The following is a 23222-nucleotide window of genomic DNA, read 5'->3' on the forward strand; positions in this document are numbered from 1 at the left end:
ATCTCTCAGAACAATTTAACATCTCTGGGCTTCACTAATTTCTCTGTCAGTCCACATGCTCACACCATCTGTTGCTGTCAAACAGCCTGGGCTGTATTATACCCTTTACATCTCCGATTCAGACAGACATCCTCAGAATGATGGATTAAAATCATTAGGCTAAGAAAGTAAGTAAATGATTACAGATTGAAATTCCACATTCTGTGGCAATAAGAAATGTTACTAATGTCATCGAACCAATGAGTTTTGGACCTGACTTGGCGAGTTGCTTGTCTATTTATTCAACAACAACCCCTGTTTGGTCAGCTTAACATGAATGATCAGTCATCTCAGAGGCTGCAGAGCACTCCGTTTTAGTGTACTGATTGTTACAGCCCTCTTCGAGTCTAATCAGCCCAGTGCAGCGCTATCCATACAGGCGTGCAGATCTGTCCACAGGGAAGCCATTACATTGCCCTGAGCAGGTGTTGGTGACGGTAGTGATGAGTGAAGGATGACGGGAGGTGTTAATTACACATCCGGAATGGACATTACATTCTTAAGGGGGGAAAAAGGAGCTATTTAGAACCTTAAAGGGTTCTTCGGCTGTCCCCATAGGAGAACCCTTTGAATAACCATTTTTGGTTCCAGGTAGAACCCTTTTGGGTTCCATGTAGAACCCTTGCTACAGACGGTTCTACATGGAACCAAAAAGGGTTCTACCTGGAACCAAAATGGGTTCTACTGAAGAACCCTTTTAACCCTTTTTTTCTAAGAATGTAGGGTGTCCAGAGGAGGGCCAGGCCAGGGGGAGGAGCGGAGGTAGAGCAGGGGAATCTTTCTTTTCAACGGCTGTCCAGCTAGGGACCTGGGTGGAGACGCAATGGGAATACTCTCCACTGGGGAAAGGCTGGAGGCTTGGTGGGTATGGTTACTACCAAAGGGTGTTTGACCTCTTTTGGACTGGGGGGGAAAAAACATAGTTGGGATACTGTACCGGCCTGTAAAACTGACCCTTTTTAGGTGGCTCTACCACCCGAAAAGTGTCCCCATTCAACCCTAGAGGTAGAAGAGTGATCGTGTGTGGCCACTGTGGACATTCCTTGATTCCATCCATCTACTTGACACCACAATCAATATGGCTATCCATCTTCCAACACTCAACCTAGTCACTCTGACAACACAACAGCTCTTTCTAGTAGACCCTTATCCAGACTGTTCTGCACAAATTTTACTTCACCGGTTGCACTACAGGGTCTTTACCTGGCACTCACAAAAACAGAGCATTTCTGAAGTAGTCTGTCAACTGACCTATTGGACCGTACTATGAGTAAAAAAAATATTCTTTGACCATGAAATGATTAGTTGATGGAAGCTGTGGGTGCCTGGGTGGGTGGTTAATCACAGGTATTCTAATGGATGGGTGCTAAAGATGTAGGATCTTGATTTGAGCCAGTTTGCTACAGCAGGAGAATAATCTTGCAGCAACAGGAAATGTGAATTATTATGTGGTTTATAATTATTGGACATTTTTTGTAGGGGTTGATGCATTTTTCATAAGGGAAAATCAAGTCTGAAATTTCAAAGTGGATATTACAAACTTCAAAAGCCTTTATAACCCTCAAATACACTCCAAGTTCTACATCTCCTGCATTGGGTGATCAAGTTACGATCCAACATCGGTGCTGCTTACCTTGCTGTTGAGGTAGAGGAGAAGCTGGCGGAGCTGGAGGGTCTTCAGGGCCATGGGGTTTTCCAACAGGTAACACAGAGAAGAATAGAGTTAGCAAGAGATCAGTGACACCAAACAGAACGATGCTAAAACGGGAAGCTTTGACACTGTTCTGACACTCTGTCTCAACGCGTGTGTGGTCCTTCAGTTTAAGAAGCACATGAACTTTCTAGCTTACAGGGAAATGTAAATCGATCCCCAGTCCATAACACATATTAAGCAATATATTTTTCATTTATCTAAAATAGGGCTACCTGAGCTAACAGACATAGAAAAGACAGTGGCCTGTACAGTAGTACTACAAATTAACACCTGGCGTGGTCACAGACACCCAGACAGTGAATGAACACCTATATAACTGTGGCGTGGTCACAGCCCCCAGACAGTGAATGAACACCTATATAACTGTGGCGTGGTCACAGCCCCCAGACAGTGAATGAACACCTATATAACTGTGGCGTGGTCACAGCCCCCAGACAGTGAATGAACACCTATATAACTGTGGCGTGGTCACAGCCCCCAGACAGTGAATGAACACCTATATAACTGTGGCGTGGTCACAGCCCCCAGACAGTGAATGAACACCTATATAACTGTGGCGTGGTCACAGCCCCCAGACAGTGAATGAACACCTATATAACTGTGGCGTGGTCACAGCCCCCAGACAGTGAATGAACACCTATATGACTGTGGCGTGGTCACAGCCCCCAGACAGTGAATGAACACCTATATAACTGTGGCGTGGTCACAGCCCCCAGACAGTGAATGAACACCTATATGACTGTGGCGTGGTCACAGACACCCAGACAGTGAATGAACACCTATATAACTGTGGCGTGGTCACAGCCCCCAGACAGTGAATGAACACCTATATAACTGTGGCGTGGTCACAGCCCCCAGACAGTGAATGAACACCTATATGACTGTGGCGTGGTCACAGACACCCAGACAGTGAATGAACACCTATATAACTGTGGCGTGGTCACAGCCCCCAGACAGTGAATGAACACCTATATAACTGTGGCGTGGTCACAGCCCCCAGACAGTGAATGAACACCTATATGACTGTGGCGTGGTCACAGACACCCAGACAGTGACTGTGGCATGGTCACAGACACCCAGACAGTGAATGAACACCTATATGACTGTGGCATGGTCACAGCCCCCAGACAGTGAATAATTACCGTTTATATTTTTAGTTTTTCCATCGCAACTTTTTTCCCTCATTCAACTTTTTCACTCCGGACGCTTTATCTGGACATGGTTCGTCAACACCTTCAACAGCCGAAGCTAAGTAGTAACATTAACATGATGTCTTCTAATTGCAGTCGCTGTACTCATAATATACAGGAGAACGATCGCCTTACGGCGAGAATAGCTGTGCTACAAGCCCAGCTTCAGACGCAATCGTTAGGCAAGGGTAATTTCAGTGTAGGAAAGGAATAAACACCAGTAAGTACAGATAGTAACGTTAGTATAAATCCCCCCGCACAGTCCCCGCAGCCGGACAACTTTCTCATGGCTTCTGGAGGGAAATGCTGTTGGAATGCTCAACCGGTGTCGCTCATTCAGCCGACAGAAACTTTCAACCGGTTCTCCCCATTATGTAGCGAGTCGGAGTCTGAGTCTGAGTCTTCTCTTGTCTCTACTCCTCCCGTTACGGGGTCTGAGACGCCGAAGGCTCCCACCATTAGCTCTGACAAATTGAAAACCCTAGTCATTGGCGACTCCATTACCCGCAGTATTAGACTTAAAGCGAATCACCCAGCGATCATACACTGTTTACCAGGGGGCAGGGCTACCGACGTTAAGGCTAATCTAAAGATGGTGCTGGCTAAAGCTAAATCTGGCGAGTGTAGAGAGTATAGAGATATTGTTATCCACGTCGGCACCAACGATGTTAGGATGAAACAGTCAGAGGTCACCAAGTGCAACATAGCTTCAGCGTGTAAATCAGCTAGAAAGATGTGTCGGCATCGAGTAATTGTCTCTGGCCCCCTCCCAGTTAGGGGGAGTGACGAGCTCTACAGCAGAGTCTCAGCACTCAATCGCTGGTTGAAAACTGTTTTCTGCCCCTCCCAAAAGATAGAATTTGTAGATAATTGGCCCTCTTTCTGGGACTCACCCACAAACAGGACCAAGCCTGACCTGCTGAGGAGTGACGGACTCCATCCTAGCTGGAGGGGTGCTCTCATCTTATCTACCAACATAGATAGGGCTCTAACTCCTCTAGCCCCACAATGAAATAGGGTGCAGGCCAGGCAGCAGGCTGTTAGCCAACCTGCCAGCTTAGTGGAGTCTGCCAATAGCACAGTCAGTGTAGTCAGCTCAGCCATACCCATTGAGACTGTGTCTGTGCCTCGACCTAGGTTGGGCAAAACTAAACATGGCGGTGTTCGCCTTAGCAATCTTATTAGGATAAAGACCTCCTCCATTCCTGCCATTATTGAAAGACATCGTGATACCTCACATCTCAAAATAGGGTTACTTAATGTTAGATCCCTCACTTCAAAGGCAGTCATAGTCAATGAACTAATCACTGATCATAATCTTGATGTGATTGGCCTGACTGAAACATGGCTTAAGCCTGATGAATTTACTGTGTTAAATGAGGCCTCACCTCCTGGTTACACTAGTGACCATATCCCCCGTGCATCCCGCAAAGGCGGAGGTGTTGCTAACATTTACGATAGCAAATTTCAATTTACAAAAAAAAAAATGGCGTTTTCGTCTTTTGAGCTTCTAGTCATGAAATCTATGCAGCCTACTCAATCACTTTTTATAGCTACTGTTTACAGGCCTCCTGGGCCATATACAGCGTTCCTCTCTGAGTTTCCTGAATTCCTATCAGACCTTGTAGTCATAGCAGATCATATTCTAATTTTTTGTGATTTTAATATTCACATGGAGAAGTCCACAGACCCACTCCAAAAGTCTTTCGGAGCCATCATCGACTCAGTGGGTTTTGTCCAACATGTCTCTGGACCTACTCACTGCCACAGTCATACTCTGGACCTAGTTTTGTCCCATGGAATAAATGTTGTAGATCTTAATGTTTTTCCACATAATCCTGGACTATCGGACCACCATTTTATTACGTTTGCAATCGCAACAAATAATCTGCTCAGACCCCAACCAAGGAGCATCAAAAGTCGTGCTATAAATTCTCAGACAACACAAAAATTCCTTGATGCCCTTCCAGACTCCTTCTGCCTACCCAAGGACGTCAGAGGACAAAAATCAGTTAACCACTTAACTGAGGAACTCAATTTAACCTTGCGCAATACCCTAGATGCAGTTGCACCCCTAAAAACGAAAAACATTTGTCATAAGAAACTAGCTCCCTGGTATACAGAAAATACCCGAGCTTTGAAGCAAGCTTCCAGGAAATTGGAACGGAAATGGCGCCACACCAAACTGGAAGTCTTCCGACTAGCTTGGAAAGACAGTACCGTGCAGTACCGAAGAGCCCTCACTGCTGCTCGATCATCCTACTTTTCCAACTTAATCGAGGAAAATAAGAACAATCCAAAATTTATTTTTGATACTGTTGCGAAACTAACTAAAAAGCAGCATTCCCCAAGAGAGGATGGCTTTCACTTCAGCAGTAATAAATTCATGAACTTCTTTGAGGAAAAGATCATGACCATTAGAAAGCAAATTACGGACTCCTCTTTGAATCTGCGTATTCCTCCAGGGCTTAGCTGTCCTGGATCTGCACAGCTCTGCGAGGGCCTGGGATCGGGAGAGACACTTAAGTGTTTTAGTACTATATCTCTTGACACAATGATGAAAATAATCATGGCCTCTAAACCTTCAAGCTGCATACTGGATCCTATTCCTACTAAACTGCTGAAGGAGCTGCTTCCTGTGCTTGGCCCTCCTATGTTGAACATAATAAACAGCTCTCTATCCACCGGATGTGTACCAAACTCACTAAAAGTGGCAGTGATAAAGCCTCTCTTGAAAAAACCTTGACCCGGAAAATATAAAAAACTATCGGCCTATATCGAATCTTCCATTCCTCTCAAAATTTTTAGAAAAAGCTGTTGCACAGCAACTCACTGCCTTTCTGAAGACAAACAATGTATACGAAATGCTTCAGTCTGGTTTTAGACCCCATCATAGCACTGAGACTGCACTTGTGAAGGTGGTAAATGACCTTTTAATGGCGTCAGACCGAGGCTCTGCATCTGTCCTCGTGCTACTAGACCTTAGTGCTGCCTTTGACACCATCGATCACCACATTCTTTTGGAGAGACTGGAAACCCAAATTGGTCTACACGGACAAGTTCTGGCCTGGTTTAGATCTTACCTGTCGGAAAGATATCAGTTTGTCTCTGTGAATGGTCTGTCCTCTGACAAATCAACTGTACATTTCGGTGTTCCTCAAGGTTCCGTTTTAGGACCACTATTGTTTTCACTATATATTTTACCTCTTGGGGATGTTATTCGAAAACATAATGTTAACTTTCACTGCTATGCGGGTGACACACAGCTGTACATTTCAATGAAACATGGTGAAGCCCCAAAATTGCCCTCGCTAGAAGCCTGTGTTTCAGACATAAGGAAGTGGATGGCTGAAAACTTTCTACTTTTAAACTCGGACAAAACAGAGATGCTTGTTCTAGGTCCCAAGAAACAAAGAGATCTTCTGTTAAATCTGACAATTCATCTTGATGGTTGTAAAGTCGTCTCAAATAAAACTGTGAAGGACCTCGGCGTTACTCTTGACCCTGATCTCTCTTTTGACGAACATATCAAGACTGTTTCAAGGACAGCTTTTTTCCATCTACGTAACATTGCAAAAATGAGAAATTTTCTGTCCAAAAATGATGCAGAAAAATGAATCCATGCATTTGTTACTTCTAGGTTAGACTACTGCAATGCTCTACTTTCCGGCTACCCGGATAAAGCACTAAATAAACTTCAGTTAGTGCTAAATATGGCTGCTAGAATCCTGACTAGAACCAAGAAATTTGATCATATTACTCCAGTGCTAGCTTCCCTACACTGGCTTCCTGTTAAGGCAAGGGCTGATTTCAAGGTTTTACTGTTAACCTATAAAGCGTTACATGGGCTTGCTCCTACCTATCTTTCCGAGTTGGTCCTGCCGTACATACCAATACGTACGCTACGGTCACAAGACGCAGGCCTCCTAATTGTCCCTAGAATTTCTAAGCAAACAGCGGGAGGCAGGGCTTTCTCCTATAGATCTCCATTTTTATGGAATAGTCTGCCTACCCATGTGAGAGACGCAGACTCGGTCTCAACCTTTAAGTCTTTACTGAAGACTTATCTCTTCAGTAGGTCATATGATTGAGTGTAGTCTGGCCCAGGAGTGTGAAGGTGAACGGAAAGGCTCTGGAGCAACGAACCGCCCTTGCTGTCTCTGCCAGGCCGGTTCCCCTCTCTCCACTGGGATTCTCTGCCTCTAACCCTGTTACAGGGGCTGAGTCACTGGCTTGCTGGTGCTCTTTCATGCCGTCCCTAGGAGGGGTGCGTCACTTGAGTGGGTTGAGTTACTGACGTGATCTTCCTGTCTGGGTTGGCGCCCCCCTTTGGTTTGTGCTGTGGTGGAGACCTTTGTGGGCTATACTCGGCCTTGTCTCAGGATTGTAAGTTGGTGGTTGAGGATATCCCTCTAGTGGTGCGGGGGCTGTGCTTTGGCAAAGTGGGTGGAGTTATATCCTTCCTGTTTGGCCCTGTCCGGTGGTTTCTTCGGATGGGGCCACAGTGTCTCCTGACCGCTCCTGTCTCAGCCTCCAGTATTTATGCTGCAGTAGTTTATGTGTCGGGGGGCTAGGGTCAGTTGGTTACCTGGAGTACTTCTCCTGTCTTATCCAGTGTCCTGTGTGAATTTAAGTATGCTCTCTCTAATTCTCTCGTTCTCTCTTTCTCTCTGAGAACCTGAGCCCTAGGACCATACGTCAGGACTACCGGGCACGATGACACCTTGCTGTCCCCAGTCCGCCTGGCCTTGCTGCTATTCCAGTTTCAACTGTTCTGCCTGCGGTTACGGAACCCCTACCTGTCCCAGACCTGCTGTTTTCAACTCTTAATGATCGGCTATGAAAAGCCAACTGAGATTTATTCCTGATTATTATTTGACCATGCTTGTCATTTATGAACATTTTGAAAATCTTGGCTCTCTCTAATTTTCTCCTTCTCTCTTTCTTTCTCTCGGAGGACCTGAGCCCTAGGACCATACGTCGGGACTACCGGCCGTGGTGACTCCTTGCTGTCCCCAGTCCGCCTGGCCTTGCTGCTATTCCAGTTTCAACTGTTCTGCCTGCGGTTATGGAACCCCTACCTGTCCCAGACCTGCTGTTTTCAACTCTTAATGATCGGCTATGAAAAGCCAACTGAGATTTATTCCTGATTATTATTTGACCATGCTTGTCATTTATGAACATTTTGAAAATCTTGGCTCTCTCTAATTTTCTCCTTCTCTCTTTCTTTCTCTCGGAGGACCTGGGCCCTTAGGACCATGCGTCGGGACTGCCGCCCGTGGTGACTCCTTGCTGTCCCCAGTCCGCCTGGCCTTGCTGCTATTCCAGTTTCAGCTGTTCTGCCTGCGGTTATGGAACCGCCACCTGTCCCAGACCTGTTGTTTTTCAACTCTTGATGATCGGCTATGAAAAGCCAACTGAAAATTATTCATGATTATTATTTGACCATGCTTGTCACTTATGAACATTTTTGAACATCTTGGCATAGTTCTGTTATAATCTCCACCCGGCACAGCCAGAAGAGGACTGGCCACCCCTCATAGCCTGGTTCCTCTCTAGGTTTCTTCCTAGGTTTTGGCCTTTCTAGGGAGTTTTTCCTAGCCACCGTGCTTCTACACCTGCATTACTAGTTGTTTGGGGTTTTAGGCTGGGTTTCTGTACAGCACTTCGAGATATTAGCTGATGTACGAAGGGCTATATAAAATAAAATTGATTGATTGATTGAACACCTATATGACTGTGGCGTGGTCACAGCCCCCAGACAGTGAATGAACACCTATATGACTGTGGCGTGGTCACAGCCCCCAGACAGTGAATGAACACCTATATAACTGTGGCGTGGTCACAGCCCCCAGACAGTGAATGAACACCTATATAACTGTGGCGTGGTCACAGCCCCCAGACAGTGAATGAACACCTATATGACTGTGGCGTGGTCACAGTCCCCCAGACAGTGAATGAACACCTATATAACTGTGGCGTGGTCACAGCCCCCAGACAGTGAATGAACACCTATATAACTGTTGCGTGGTCACAGCCCCCCAGACAGTGAATGAACACCTATATGACTGTGGCGTGGTCACAGCCCCCAGACAGTGAATGAACACCTATATAACTGTGGCGTGGTCACAGCCCCCCAGACAGTGAATGAACACCTATATGACTGTTGCGTGGTCACAGCTGTGGCGTCGTCACAGACACCCAGACAGTGAATGAACACCTATATGACTGTGGCGTGGTCACAGCTGTGGCGTGGTCACAGCCCCCCAGACAGTGAATGAACACCTATATGACTGTGGCGTGGTCACAGCTGTGGCGTGGTCACAGCCCCCCAGACAGTGAATGAACACCTATATGACTGTGGCGTGGTCACAGCTGTGGCGTCGTCACAGACACCCAGACAGTGAATGAACACCTATATGACTGTGGCGTGGTCACAGCTGTGGCGTGGTCACAGCCCCCCAGACAGTGAATGAACACCTATATGACTGTGGCGTGGTCACAGCTGTGGCGTCGTCACAGACACCCAGACAGTGAATGAACACCTATATGACTGTGGCGTGGTCACAGCCCCCCAGACAGTGAATGAACACCTATATGACTGTGGCGTGGTCACAGCCCCCCAGACAGTGAATGAACACCTATATGACTGTGGCGTGGTCACAGCTGTGGCGTCGTCACAGACACCCAGACAGTGAATGAACACCTATATAACTGTGGCGTGGTCACAGCTGTGGCGTCGTCACAGACACCCAGACAGTGAATGAACACCTATATGACTGTGGCGTAGTCACAGCCTCCCAGACAGTGAATGAACACCTATATGACTGTGGCGTGGTCACAGCCCCCAGACAGTGAATGAACACCTATATGACTGTGGCGTGGTCACAGCCCCCCAGACAGTGAATGAACACCTATATGACTGTGGCGTGGTCACAGCCCCCAGACAGTGAATGAACACCTATATGACTGTGGCGTGGTCACAGCCCCCAGACAGTGAATGAACACCTATATGACTGTGGCGTGGTCACAGCCCCCAGACAGTGAATGAACATTGATCAAGTGCTGTATATTTGCTTAATCCGCCACAGGGTATCATCATTCTATACTTTAATCTGAGAATACACTGTGTCCTCCACCTCTATCAAACTTGGAGGACACAGTCTTTCTGTCCACTTCACAGGTATCTACGCGGTAATCAATGTTTCATAACACTGACACTGTGTTGTAAAAGACTTAATGACTGACAAGCAAACAAGACGCAGGCCAGTAATAGCTTATTACGTTGTCACGAACAAGCTTTAGGATACCCTCCATGTCATGGCATTGTCCTCGGTCTGTTGGTGAAAAAGCTTGAGAATAGGATGAGACTACTGCATTCAGATGACAATATGATGCAGTTCCAAGTGTGTCTCTGGCATTTAGCATAAAATTAGAGACTTTATTATCAGACGAGAGACAAGGGAGTAGAAGCGTATTATCAAACTGCAATAAAATGATTCTCATTAATATACTTCACAGCTTTGGACTAATTTAAATCATGTTTTAAAGTTCAACGAATAAAGTACATTTAATTTCCCCTTCGGCAAATGACTTTCCGGGGGTTAAAAAGAAAGACTGAACGAGAGGTAGTCTAATTAAACTTCTAATTCCCCGGAGGTTGGAGAGAATGGCTTCAGTTCCAGTTCAGCGAGTGAAATCACAAGAGAGAGGGATTATTCAAAACAGGGTGATGACATGGGTGAGATTAGGGTGATGACATGGGTGAGAATAGGCTGTTTTTGATACCCTGGCAGTCAGATCAGCTCTGCGTCAAGTTAAAGCTAGAATTTGGGATTTGGTTTTTTTGTGTGAAACGGCAGCCCTGCTATATACCAAGAATTGAAATGACCATTAAAACAGATTTCCAGATTGCAGATTGTGCCTTTAAGGAAGCCAGACGAAAAGACACCAGCTGAATAAATGATCAACGCATGGTGAGGTGTAGAGCATGAACAACTCTGTTTAACTAGGCCTAGGATATTATAGGACTCATACAAGCTAAACGACAGTCTTTTCAACACAAGCAACTTCAATCAAATTCTTTCATGTCAGCTACTTGGTCAAATATTCTTAGCACGTCCTTAGTTAGAGCAAACAGCTGTAAAACAAAACCTCACAATATAACATGTTAGAAAGAAACGTGTTACAGTACAAGAGGTGGAGCTCTGAATAAGTAACGACAATGCACCAGACGAAACATGAGCGTGGGAGAGATCCTTAAAGGTAAACCTTTTTTTTTATTAGCCCACTGTTGACACTGCATTTGGCCGGTGACACTTTTCTTCTTGAAATTCCAATATCTTTCAAACTTGACTGCTGACATACAAAACATTTTGGGGCTGTATCAATAGTGGACTAATGAAAAACCACTCAAAAACAACCTTTTGGTGTTTGTTTCCCTTTAACAACAGGTAAGCCATTCAGCCCAAGGAGAACAGAGAACCGGGGTGTGGGTAGGTAGGACCCCTCAGTTCCTCTATCACCCTACAGTACACATTTATGAGAAATCAAGCACACAGTGTGTGTGTGTACAATATGATCATGTCTATGCGCGAGTGTGTGCCTACGTAGGCCTGCTGAATACCTGTAAGACCAGCGGCTGTAGACAGGCTGGGAGACACCACTCTTTACACTGTCCATGATGCTGTATCAGCCAGTCTAGGTGTATGATAGATAGTGAGTCCAGCAGCAGCTCCGGTAATGTATGGTACTCCCAACCCGGTCCAGAGTCAGTCTGAAGGTCTACATGAAGCTCCAACTACAACCCTGCTACCCTGCAGCCAGGAGGGAGTCCCAGCGCCACACAGCTGAGGGTGAGTAGGAGCCGTTGCCATGACGCCACACTTGAGGCTAGCCTCTGAACACAACACAGTGAACCCACAGGGATTTGTTAGAGGAGTCTAAATGTGGCGTGAGTTCATGCCAAGACAAAATACTGGGCATAAAATCGCTAAACTTGGTCCTCTGACTTAGTTACATGTCTGTCTTTCTTCAGTTTCTAAGATGTATCAGATATATAGACTGATAGGCCACGTGCTAAAACTGGAAATGACTGTATCGGAATAGCTAAAAATGCTTTCTGCAGAACTCCACAGACGCCATTTCCTCTGACTCAGAGGGAGATATTGCACATATCAAAACCGCAGACCATTGACAAAAAAACTGAATTTAACACCAATTGGGAAAGTTTACGTTTTGTGGGCTTTAGCCTAGGCCCAGTATCTTAAGTAAAATAGTCCAACACTTTTATTTTGACAGAAAATGCCAGAAAATTGAATTTGCTTAGTCATAGCAAAATGAACCAAACTGTGTCTTGTCAATGGGAAACCACATTATTCTGGTTTTCTGCCTTTCTACATAGGCTTTCCTTATATGCTCCTTGAATCCGTCCGTGTAAGTAGTGCGGTTTCTGGATGACAACCACAGTTACTCCCAATTACCGGAAGTATAAACAAACAACCCTCTCATTCCTTAAACTGGCAAGAAGTGGGGGACCTTGATCCTGTTGCTAGGAGACCACAGTACCTTTAAGTCATATCGTCTTCTGTTTGTGTACGTGTGTTTGCATGCGCGTGCCAGCGAAGGGAAAATGGCATTCTCCTCAGCTGAGGGCAATCTGGGGAATGATTCACCTGAGAGTAATTAAACACTGTCAAAACAAATGATGGAAACAAGAGCTAAGTGTCGACTGGTAAGCACTCGAAGCACCGCCTTACATTCATATAACAATGGTGAAAACCCAAAGACCGGAACTACAGAAGCTCGTTATCTCATGCATCCCATTGAGTCACGGCAGATTCTTCAGTCTACACGCAGAATCGGCCCACGGGAGATTAGGTAGGCTAAAATGATGTAGCCTACATGATACAGTTGAGAACCAGCCTACCTATTGCAAATACCAGATTTTTTTCTGTCTGTCAGTCCCTGACTCAACTGGGTGGATTGTCCAAGCCACTGCGGAGGCATGTGTTCGGAATGTGCTGGAAAACAGGAAGTAAATTGCACCTCATTTTCTACCCTGTTGAAACGGCTTTCTCACCCACAGGTCTTGTACAGTTAGATACTTGAGGTCCAGCTGGTTTGTTATAGGTCTGCCGAGCCATTGTGAAATATGGATACAACAACCACACCTTTATGGAAAGGGAATTACTGATACTGATACTGATTTAAGACACATTGAATTAAACCAGGAACAATTTTCCTACAGCAGACTGAATGGTAACTGATTTTGACTCTCAATCAAATCACGGTGAGGTACAGTTACCCGCTACCTCTCATCGCCACGGCAATTGAGTCAATGCACGGGGCGCGCTTCATTCACTAAACTGGATCTCAGGAGCGCCTACAACCTGGTGCGTATCCGGGAGGGAGACGAGTGGAAGACGGCATTTAGTACCACCTCAGGGCATTATGAGTACCTCGATATGCTGTACGGGTTGATGAATGCTCCATCAGTCTTCCAATCCTTTGTAGACGAGATTTTCAGGGACCTGCACGGGCAGGGTGTAGTGGTGTATATCGATGACATTCTGATATACTCCGCTACACGCGCCGAGCATGTGTCCTTGGTGCGCAGGGTACTTGGACGACTGTTGGAGCATGACCTGTATGTCAAGGCTGAGAAATGCCTGTTCTTCCAGCAGTCCGTCTCCTTCCTAGGGTACCGCATTTCCACTTCAGGGGTGGAGATGGAGAGTGTCTGCATTTCAGCCGTGCGTAATTGGCCGACTCCCACCACGGTAAAGGACGTGCAGCGTTTTTTAAGGTTTGCCAATTACTACCGGAGATTTATCCGGGGTTTTGGCCAGGTGGCTGCTCCCATTAACTCACTGCTGAAGGGGGTCCTGTACGTCTGCTGTGGTCGGTTGAGGCGGACAGGGCTTTTGGGCACCTAAGAGCTCTGTTTACCTCGGCTCCCGTGCTGGCCCATCCGGATCCCTCTTTGGCGTTCATAGTGGAGGTGGACGCGTCTGAGGCTGGGATAGGAGCCGTGCTCTCTCAGCGCTTGGGCACGCCACCGAAGCTCCGCCCCTGTGCTTTCTTCTCGAAGAAGCTTAGCCCGGCGGAGCGGAACTATGATGTGGGGGACCGGGAGCTGTTGGCTGTGGTTAAAGCTTTGAAGGCGTGAAGACATTGGCTTGAGGGGGCTAAACACCCTTTTCTCATCTGGACTGACCACCGCAACCTGGAGTACATCCGGGCAGCGAGGAGACTGAATCCTCGTCAGGCAAGGTGGGCCATGTTCTTTACCCGTTTTGTGTTTACCCTGTCCTACAGACCAGGTTCCCAGAATATGAAGGCAGACCCACTGTCCCGGCTGTATGACACAGAGGAGCGGCCCATGGATCAGACTCCCATACTCCCGGCCTCCTGCCTGGTAGTGCCGGTTGTTTGGCAGCTGGACAGGGACATTGAGCAGGCGTTGCGTACAGAGCCCGCTCCCCTCCAGTGTCCCATCGGGCGTCTGTACGTTCCGTCTGCTGTCCGTGACCAGTTGATCCATTGGGCCCACACGTCACCCTCCTCTGGTCATCCGGGGATCGGTCGGACGGTGCGCTGTCTGACTGGGAAGTACTGGTGGCCCACCTTGGCTAAGGACGTGAGGGTTTATGTTTCCTCCTGCTTGGTGTGCGCCCAGTGCAAGGCTCCTAGGCACCTGCCCAGAGGTAAGTTACAACCCTTACCCGTTCCACAACGGCCGTGGTCGCACCTGTCGGTAGATTTCCTGACCGATCCTCCTCCCTCACAGGGTAACACCGCGATCCTGGTCGTTGTGGATCGTTTTTCTAAATCCTGTCGTCTCCTCCCGTTGCCCGGTCTCCCTACGGCCCTACAGACTGCGGAGGCCTTGTTTACACATGTCTTCCGGCACTACGGGGTGCCTGAGGATATAGTGTCTGATCGGGGTCCCCAGTTCACGTCGAGGGTCTGGAAGGCGTTCATGGAACGTCTGGGGGTCTCGGGTCAGCCTTACCTCAGGTTTTCACCCCGAGAGTAATAGGCAGGCGGAGAGAGTAAACCAGGATGTGGGTTGGTTTCTGAGGTCCTATTGCCAGGACCGGCCGGGGGAGTGGGCAGCGTTCGTGCCCTGGGCAGAGATGGCCCAGAACTCGCTCCGCCACTCCTCCACTAACCTCACCCCCTTCCAGTGTGTATTGGGGTATCAGCCGTCAGACCGAGGCTCCTGCGGTGGACGACTGGTTCCGGACGCCACCCATGTCCACCTTCAGCGCGCCGTGCTGCGCCAGAAAGTGGGCGCAGACCGTTACCGCAGTGAGGCTGCATGTATTTATTAATCTGTTTTTGTGTGAAATTGGTTTTGTTACGTGTTTCGTGTGTACGCGCCAGGCTGGGTTTTTTCCCGTTATTCTGTGGTATTTCCACGAAGGATGATTATTGTAAAACATTTGCTCATTTTTGTGACTGTTTCGAGCCTTGCACTTTTACCTTTGGCTGGAGGTTTTGACGCAGTGGCGTCTGTCTGTTTTATTGCCTCTGCCTAAATAAAGTGTGCGCCTGTTCACAACTCTCTGCTCTCCTGCACCTGACTTCTCCACCATTAGCGCACACCCTGACACAGACTGGGCAAAATTGGCGAAGATTGTGTTGATTAACCCTGTTTCCAGTGTGCCCGTCGGGAAGGGATTCTTTCCCCAAACCAGAGTAAAGACGGCCTCAAGATCGCTCCTTCTTGAGAACAAAGTAACGAGGCTGATGTGCATCAAGCTGCTCCAAGGAGTTGGACAGTTTTGACTTCCCAACAGCAGCAGCAGCTCACTTTGAGCAGGCCAAGGTCCACCTCAAACGCAAGTAAATTACAGGCAAATTATTATGTTTGACAGGCCCAGTCCTAGCAGTTCTGCTGCCGCCCTAGGCAAGATCACCATGTATAGTAGGCCAGGCCTATATAGATTTAGAATGGATTGATAGACCAGAGTAGAGTAATGATGTGTATCGTGCACTATTGGTGCATTTCAGTTGAGCTTATTCAGCAGCACTTAGAAACTAAACATTGAGCTTTGGAAACAAGTACTTTTATAAATGCATGGCGCGGACCTCGTTTCACAGGAGTATTGTAAAATAAGCTTTCTGTTAATGAACCAGCTGTAACAAATGTTGTTTATTTACATATGGAATTTGATTGTCCAACACCAGTTTGATAATTTCTTCATTTTGTGGCCGCCTAGAGTGGCCTCTTTCCACAGCTGTGGTGCTGAATCGCAGCTGGAATTGGGAGCGAGGCGGGCTGGCCCTGGAGTTCGTAGACAACCATGTTTTGTTATTTATTAGGACTAATTAAAATCTTCACGCCTAGGCTAAATTAAAGTAGAGGCCTAGATTGTATTTGAAACCAGCTGTGGTTTGTTATTTATTAATTCAAATGTTCCTACAAATAGGCTATAGGACAGGTCGTTTGCAAATGATATTATACAAATATTACATTTTGAAGTTGTGTAGGCGACTTGTTCTTCTAGGCTAAATGTTTTTTCTTTTTTTTTATGATATTCATTTATGATTTATAGCAGGGATGGGCAATGTTTTGCTTTTCGATAAAACTTGTCATGCTGATATAAGAACAGGCTCATTTACAGGCTCATTTCTATCCTGTTAAGATTAATTACAATAATCTAAAATGTGCTTTTGAGCACCATGGGAGGACACCCTATGTTATGCACCCAATGCATATGGATGTCCGGTAAATTTCTCAAACATCCGGTAAATTAAAATCTTGCCATCACGGTGTCCGCCACCAAATTTTCCTGACGGAAACCCTGCCCAGGCTACATGTCTGTTCCTTACACTAATCCTCTACAGACATCCTCTGAAAGACTACACAAGCAGATTACATCAAATAATCACATTGCAGCATTAGAACAGGAAAGGGTGGGAACTGCCCTCTGATTTTATTCTCCTCTCAGGGTAAAAATGGACCTATGGATTTCACACTTTTTCTGCAGAGTTAACAGTAACCTCTTACGCACACAGCACCATGCTCTGCTCTCAGGGCACCTCTGGTCAGCACAGTCCTAATGCACTGACATCAAACAGACATCAATAGGAGTGCTGGGGGACCATAGGGAGAGTTGATTTCCCTCAGACAAGCCATTACATTAAGCACAGTGCCCTCAGCTCTGAAACTGATTGCTAGAGTAAGATGTGGCAGGGAGAGGCATGCTCCAACACGTCATGTCAGGGTTTCCCCTGTATTCATAAAATGTTTTTAGTGTAAACTTAAACGACTAAAACCAGATATAAAGTATGCAGAAAAGATAATGAGGGTACATATTTTTAAATAAGATAATCATTGAACTATTGATTTTGTTATAATGTTTGAGTCACTCAGATAGCATAAGAACACAGCATAAGCCATGGCAAAATGTGTAGAATTGCATGAAATTTGCTTAAAAGTAGCTGTCCAGTGTTTCCAGATTAATATGAAATATTAATCACCTATAATGAATTACAATATGAGTAAAATAGTTTTCCTTCCAAAAAAATGTAATTAAGTATGCACAGCAGCTTTTCTGTGTTGGAATGGTTTAGCTGTACCCCAACAACAGAATGGTGTGGGTCATTAAAAAAAAAATACGAGTAGACCGCTGATTGGCCAGCTCAACCTCCTTGGGAGTATTACATCATACTCCATGAGGAAATAGCAAGCATTTTTTTTAACAGTCTGTTTGAGATGCAAATTTGAAGTATTTTTACTCCAATTTATGCTTTGGCCACAAATACGAGTATAGGACGAGTCAACAACACTATTTGAATATGAGAATAGTATATAACAGAATATTAACTTTTAAAAGTGAGATTTTCACTAGACAGTTACTTAAAAAATGCACATTTTCTCTCAGTCCCATGGCAAAATGTGTAGAATTGTAGGAAAGGATTAGCAAATTACTAGAATAAAGTCAGCACAAATATGGAAAACATTAGATCATGATAGAAATGTAATTTGGTGTTAACAGGTTACGCTAGCTAGGTAACGCTACTTTAATTTGCTCATCAAAAGAACCATCAACTCAGGTAGAAAGTTGTCAGCACCTGATTCGTCATCAGCTCAACAGTATAGCTATCATTTAGCCATTATAGCTAACCATATTTTTCTGCCCCAGGTGGAAAAATGTCGATGTGGCTGTAATTTATGCTTTGGCCACAAATACAAGTATAGGACGAGTCAACAACATTATTTTGGAGTTAACAGAATATAAACTTTTTAAAGTGAGATTTTCTCTGGCCAGTTACCTTAAAACTGCTAATGTTATCTCATCCCCATGGCAAAATGTTTAGAATAGCATGAAACTAGCTATAAAACTGTAAAATGTCTTCTCCACCCCATGGCAAAATGTGTAGAATTGCAGGAAATTAGCTTTAAAACTACAACATTTTGTCTCAGCGTCCAAGAGGGCCTCTAAAATGTTTGGTGGAAATCCTAGAGGAAACACTGTATTTCTTTTTTTTATTTCACCTTTATTTAACCAGGTAGGCCAGTTGAGAACAAGTTCTCATTTACAACTGCGACCTGGCCAAGATAAAGCAAAGCAGTGCGACAAAAACAACAACACAGAGTTACACATAAACAAACGTACAGTCAATAACACAAAATAAAAGAAAAATAGAAAAATCTATGTACAGTGTGTGCAAATGTAGAAGAGTAGGGAGGTAGGCAATAAATAGGCCCTAGAGGCGAAAATAATTACAATTTAGCATTAATACTGGAGTGATAGATGTGCAGATGATGATGTGCAAGTAGAGATACTGGGGTGCAAAAGAGCAAGAGGGTAAGTAAAAATATGGGGATGAGGTAGTCGGGTGTGCCATTTACAGACTGGCTGTGTACAGGTACAGGGATCGGTAAGCTGCTCTGACAGCTGATGCTTAAAGTTAGAGAGGGAGATATAAGACTCCAGCTTCAGAGATTTTGGCAATTCGTTCCAGTCATTGGCAGCAGAGAACTGGAAGGAAAGGCGGCCAAAGGAAGTGTTGGCTTTGGGGATGATCAGTGCAATATACCTGCTGGAGCGCGTGCTATGGGTGGGTGTTGCTATGGTGACCAGTGAGCTGAGATAAAGCGGGGCTTTACCTAGCAAAGACTTACAGGCTGACTACACCGCTCGCGTCGCGTGCGCGAGCTTTGCAAAATAAATGTAGAAATCTATATTATTCAATCATTGCACCCACTGCTCGCGCGCCAACAAGCATCTGCGTTGCCAAGGGCTAAAATAGAAGTCAGTTCTATTTGTAACGCAGATCGCGCTGCAAGTCCTGCCTCTCCCATCTGCTCATTGGTTTATAGAAGCAGGTACCCACGTGCCATTTCCTCATTGTTAATACCCACATGGGTGACTGAAAGACGAACAAGGTCAGTGGCGGTAATGCACCTAATTTATGAAAGTTGCCAATCGCAATATAATGTCAAGAGAAGAAAAAGCCTAGAAGGAGAGATGACTAGAAACGATTCGGTAGACCGTTTTGTGTGTGGATTAATTGTCAGAGTAGAGGACCTTGTGCATTTCAGGTAAAATAACAACTCCCAGGACAAATTAGCTAGCAACAGCAAGCTAGCTAAATAGGACAAATTAGCTAACAAGTGCAAGCTCGCTAGCTAAATTGCCATAAATGTTTGATGCTTTTCGACCTGTCCCCAAATTAATGTAATTGGTTCAGAGTTTGTTTTGATATTTTAACCTGTGTGTCGTGATCGCGTTTGGTGTGGGGGGACAAAATACATTTATGCACGATGGCGCACGCGCTCAGCCGGTTTGGGTTCCGTGTTATAGATGACCTGGAGCCAGTGGGTTTGGCGACGGATATGTAGTGAGGGCCAGCCAGCGAAAGCAGGCAGGTCACAGTGGTGGGTAGTAAATGGGGCTTTGGTGATAAACGGATGGCACTGTGATAGACTACATCCAGTTTGCTGAATAGAGTGTTGGGGGCTATTTTGTAAATGACATCGCCAAAGTCGAGGATCAGGAGTATAGTCAGTTTTACAAGGGTATGTTTGGCGGCATGAGTGAAGGAGGCTTTGTTGAGAAATAGGAAGTCGATTCTAGATTTAATTTTGGATTGGAGATGCTTAATGTGAGTCTGGAAGGAGAGTTTACAGTCTAACCAGACACCTAGATATTTGTAGTTGTCCACATATTCTAGGTCAGAACCGTCCAGAGTAGTGATGCTAGTCTGGCGGGAGGGTGCGGGCAGCAATCGGTTGAAGAGCATGCATTTAGTTTTACTAGCATTTAAGAGCAGTTGGAGGCCACGGAAGGAGTGTTGTATGGCATTGAAGCTCGTTTAAAACCTCTGTTAGCTACTTGGGATGTATCCTTGATGGAAGCTTGGGAGGTGTGAGCATGGCCAATAAGGTGCTAGGGAAGGTTAATGCCAGAACTAAGTTTTTGGCTAGAAAGTCCAAGCTGCTTGATAAGGACTCCATGAAAGCGCATTTGCGAAAAAAGCACAATCGTTGCACGACTGTACCTAACCATAAACATCAATGCCTTTCTTAAAATCAATACACAGAAGTATATATTTTTAAACCTGCATATTTAGCTAAAAGAAATCCAGGTTAGCAGGCAATATTAACCAGGTGAAATTGTGTCACTTCTCTTGCGTTCATTGCACGCAGAGTCAGGGTATTTGCAACAGTTTGGGCCGCCTGGCTCGTTGCGAACTAATTTGCCAGAATTTTATGTAATTATGACATAACATTGAAGGTTGTGTAATGTAACAGGAATATTTAGACTTATGGATGCCACCCGTTAGATAAAATACGAACAGTTCCGTATTTCACTGAAAGAATAAACGTTTTGTTTTCAAGATGATAGTTTCCGGATTCGACCATATTAATGACCTAAGGCTCGTATTTCTGTGTTATTATGTTATAATTAAGTCTATGATTTGATAGAGCAGTCTGACTGAGCGATGGTAGGCACCAGCAGGCTCGTAAGCATTCATTCAAACAGCACTTTCGTGCATTTTGCCAGCAGCTCGTCGCTGTGCTTCAAGCATTGCGCTGTTTATGACTTCAAGCCTATCAACTCCCGAGATTAGGCTGGTGTAACCGATGTGAAATGGCTAGCTAGTTAGCGGGGTGCGCGCTAATAGCGTTTCAAACGTCACTCGCTCTGAGACTTGGAGAAGTTGTTCCCCTTGCTCTGCATGGGTAACGCTGCTTCGAGGGTGGCTGTTGTCGATGTGTTCCTGGTTCGAGCCCAAGTAGGAGCGAGGAGAGGGACGGAAGCTATACTGTTACACTGGCAATACTAAAGTGCCTATAAGAACATCCAATAGTCAAAGGTATATGAAATACAAATCGTATAGAGAAATAGTCCTATAATTCCTATAATAACTACAACCTAAAACTTTCTTCCCCAACAATTTGTTTTTGCATTATTTAAACCAAAATGAACATGTTTCATTATTTATTTGAGGCTACATTGATTTTATTGATGTATTATATTAAGTTAAAATAAGTGTTCATTCAGTATTGTTGTAAATATCTTTATTATAAATAAAATAAAATAAAAATCGTCCGATTAATCGGTATCGGCTTTTTTTGGTCCTCCAACAATCGGTATCGGCTTTTTTTGGTCCTCCAACAATCGGTATCGGCGTTGAAAAATCATAATCGGTCGACCTCCACTCCAGATAGCGCAGAATAAGCTGATCAGGGTAGTATTGAAGGTGTGTCCACGTACTCATATAGGCAGGAGCTGCTTTTAGGAACTAAACTGGCTGCCTGTTGAGGCTAGGGTGTCCCAGATTAGACTAGGTTTGGTTTACAGGAGTATTTATGGTCCTGTGCCCAGATATCTATTACTTTCCTTGTGTTAGGAATGCACACAATCACAGCACCAGATCAGGTGTTGCTGATGTGTGCTTATACAGGTTCAGGAGTAATGTGGGAAAGGTACTTTCTTGTATACTGGAGCCTCAGAATGGAATGAGTTGCCTCTGCCTATAAAAATAACGTCCTCTCTGGACAGCTTTAAAAAATAAAGTTAAAATATGTTTGATGTTTTCTGTGCCCATATGAATAACCCCTATGATGTAACTGGAATGATGAGATAGATGTTCTTCTTCTATGTTTTTGTTTTATTATTTCACTGCCATACTGTGTTTGATCTTGTCTAGCCATCTTGTCTCAAGAGGACCACAATGGAAATAAGTCCCAGACTTTATTGTGTGTTATCCTCGATGTTTCTATTCATGTGCATGTATGGCTTTTAAGTTTTATGTGTGCTTGTTTTTTTAAATGGTCGAATTAATAAACTAAACTAAACTAAAAAGGGCCAGATGTATACAGAATGGTGTCGTCTGCATAGAGGTGGATCAGAGAATCACCTGCAGCAAGAGCAACAGCATTGATAGATACAGAGAAAAGAGTTGGCCCGAGAATTGAACCCTGTGGCACTCCCATAGAGACTGCCAGAGGTTCCGTACAACAGGCCCTCCGATTTGACACACTCAACTCTGAGAAGTAGTTGGTGACCCAGACTAGGCAGTCATTTGAGAAGCCAAGGCTATTGAGTCTGCCATAAGAATGCGGTGATTGACAGAGTCAAAAGCCTTGGCCAGGATGATGAAGACGGCTGCACAGTACTGTCTTTTATCGATGGCAGTTATGATATCGTTTAGGACTTTGAGCGTGGCTGAGGTGCACCCATGACCAGCTCGGAAACCAGATCGCATAGTTCTTGTGTCAACTTGTTTGCCTATTAATTGTCCTGAGCCCTTTTCCACAGTGTGCATTAATGTCACAAAGGGAATAGCCAATAATATTGTTTGTTGTGGGTGCAATGGTATTGCAACATTCGTGGGCATGCTTTAAAAACCAAACACTGTGGAATTCTCTATTGCCTCCAGATAGTCACATAACATTCAGCCATACTACATTCCAATCCACAATAAAATGGGGGTGGAGTGTCATTATTTTGACCAGGAATGCACAGCATAAGGAAAATGTTTGCTTGTGAAATAAGCATTAAGAATCCCTAAATGAAACTCAACTTCACAGGGTGAAATGAAGTTGCAAAAGCAATGCAGTGGATTTCACTTGTGGGTGCTAGCTAGTATAACACCTTAAGCTGAGCAAAAGAACAGTGTTTGTCATAATAGTAGGGTCATAAACAGTATAAAGTCAGTTGTCATTTTAATGACAAGTTGTCATGACTGTGTTTATGACAGCTGATGCTGTTATGCCGAAGGGTTCAGGTAGTGTTAAATAATAATCCTAC

The 23222-nt window shown here is 45.0% G+C and overlaps 1 protein-coding gene across 5 annotated transcripts in view; it reads right to left on the reverse strand.

Annotated features, from left to right (window-relative positions):
• LOC139566083 (tubby-related protein 3-like) overlaps positions 1-23222 on the reverse strand; it is a 45310-nt gene that overhangs the window by 20756 nt on the left and 1332 nt on the right. For 4 of the 5 annotated variants that reach the window (XM_071386979.1, XM_071386977.1, XM_071386976.1 and 1 more), the window contains exon 2: positions 1673-1714. In XM_071386979.1, the coding sequence (XP_071243080.1) occupies positions 1673-1714 (42 nt within the window). Of the gene's footprint in view, positions 1-1672; positions 1715-11569; positions 11790-23222 lie in introns of those variants that run through there. The other variant, XM_071386978.1, reaches the window with a different exon arrangement.

This window comes from Salvelinus alpinus, chromosome 37, assembly GCF_045679555.1.
Source record: "Salvelinus alpinus chromosome 37, SLU_Salpinus.1, whole genome shotgun sequence".
Classification (NCBI taxonomy): Eukaryota; Metazoa; Chordata; class Actinopteri; order Salmoniformes; family Salmonidae; genus Salvelinus; species Salvelinus alpinus.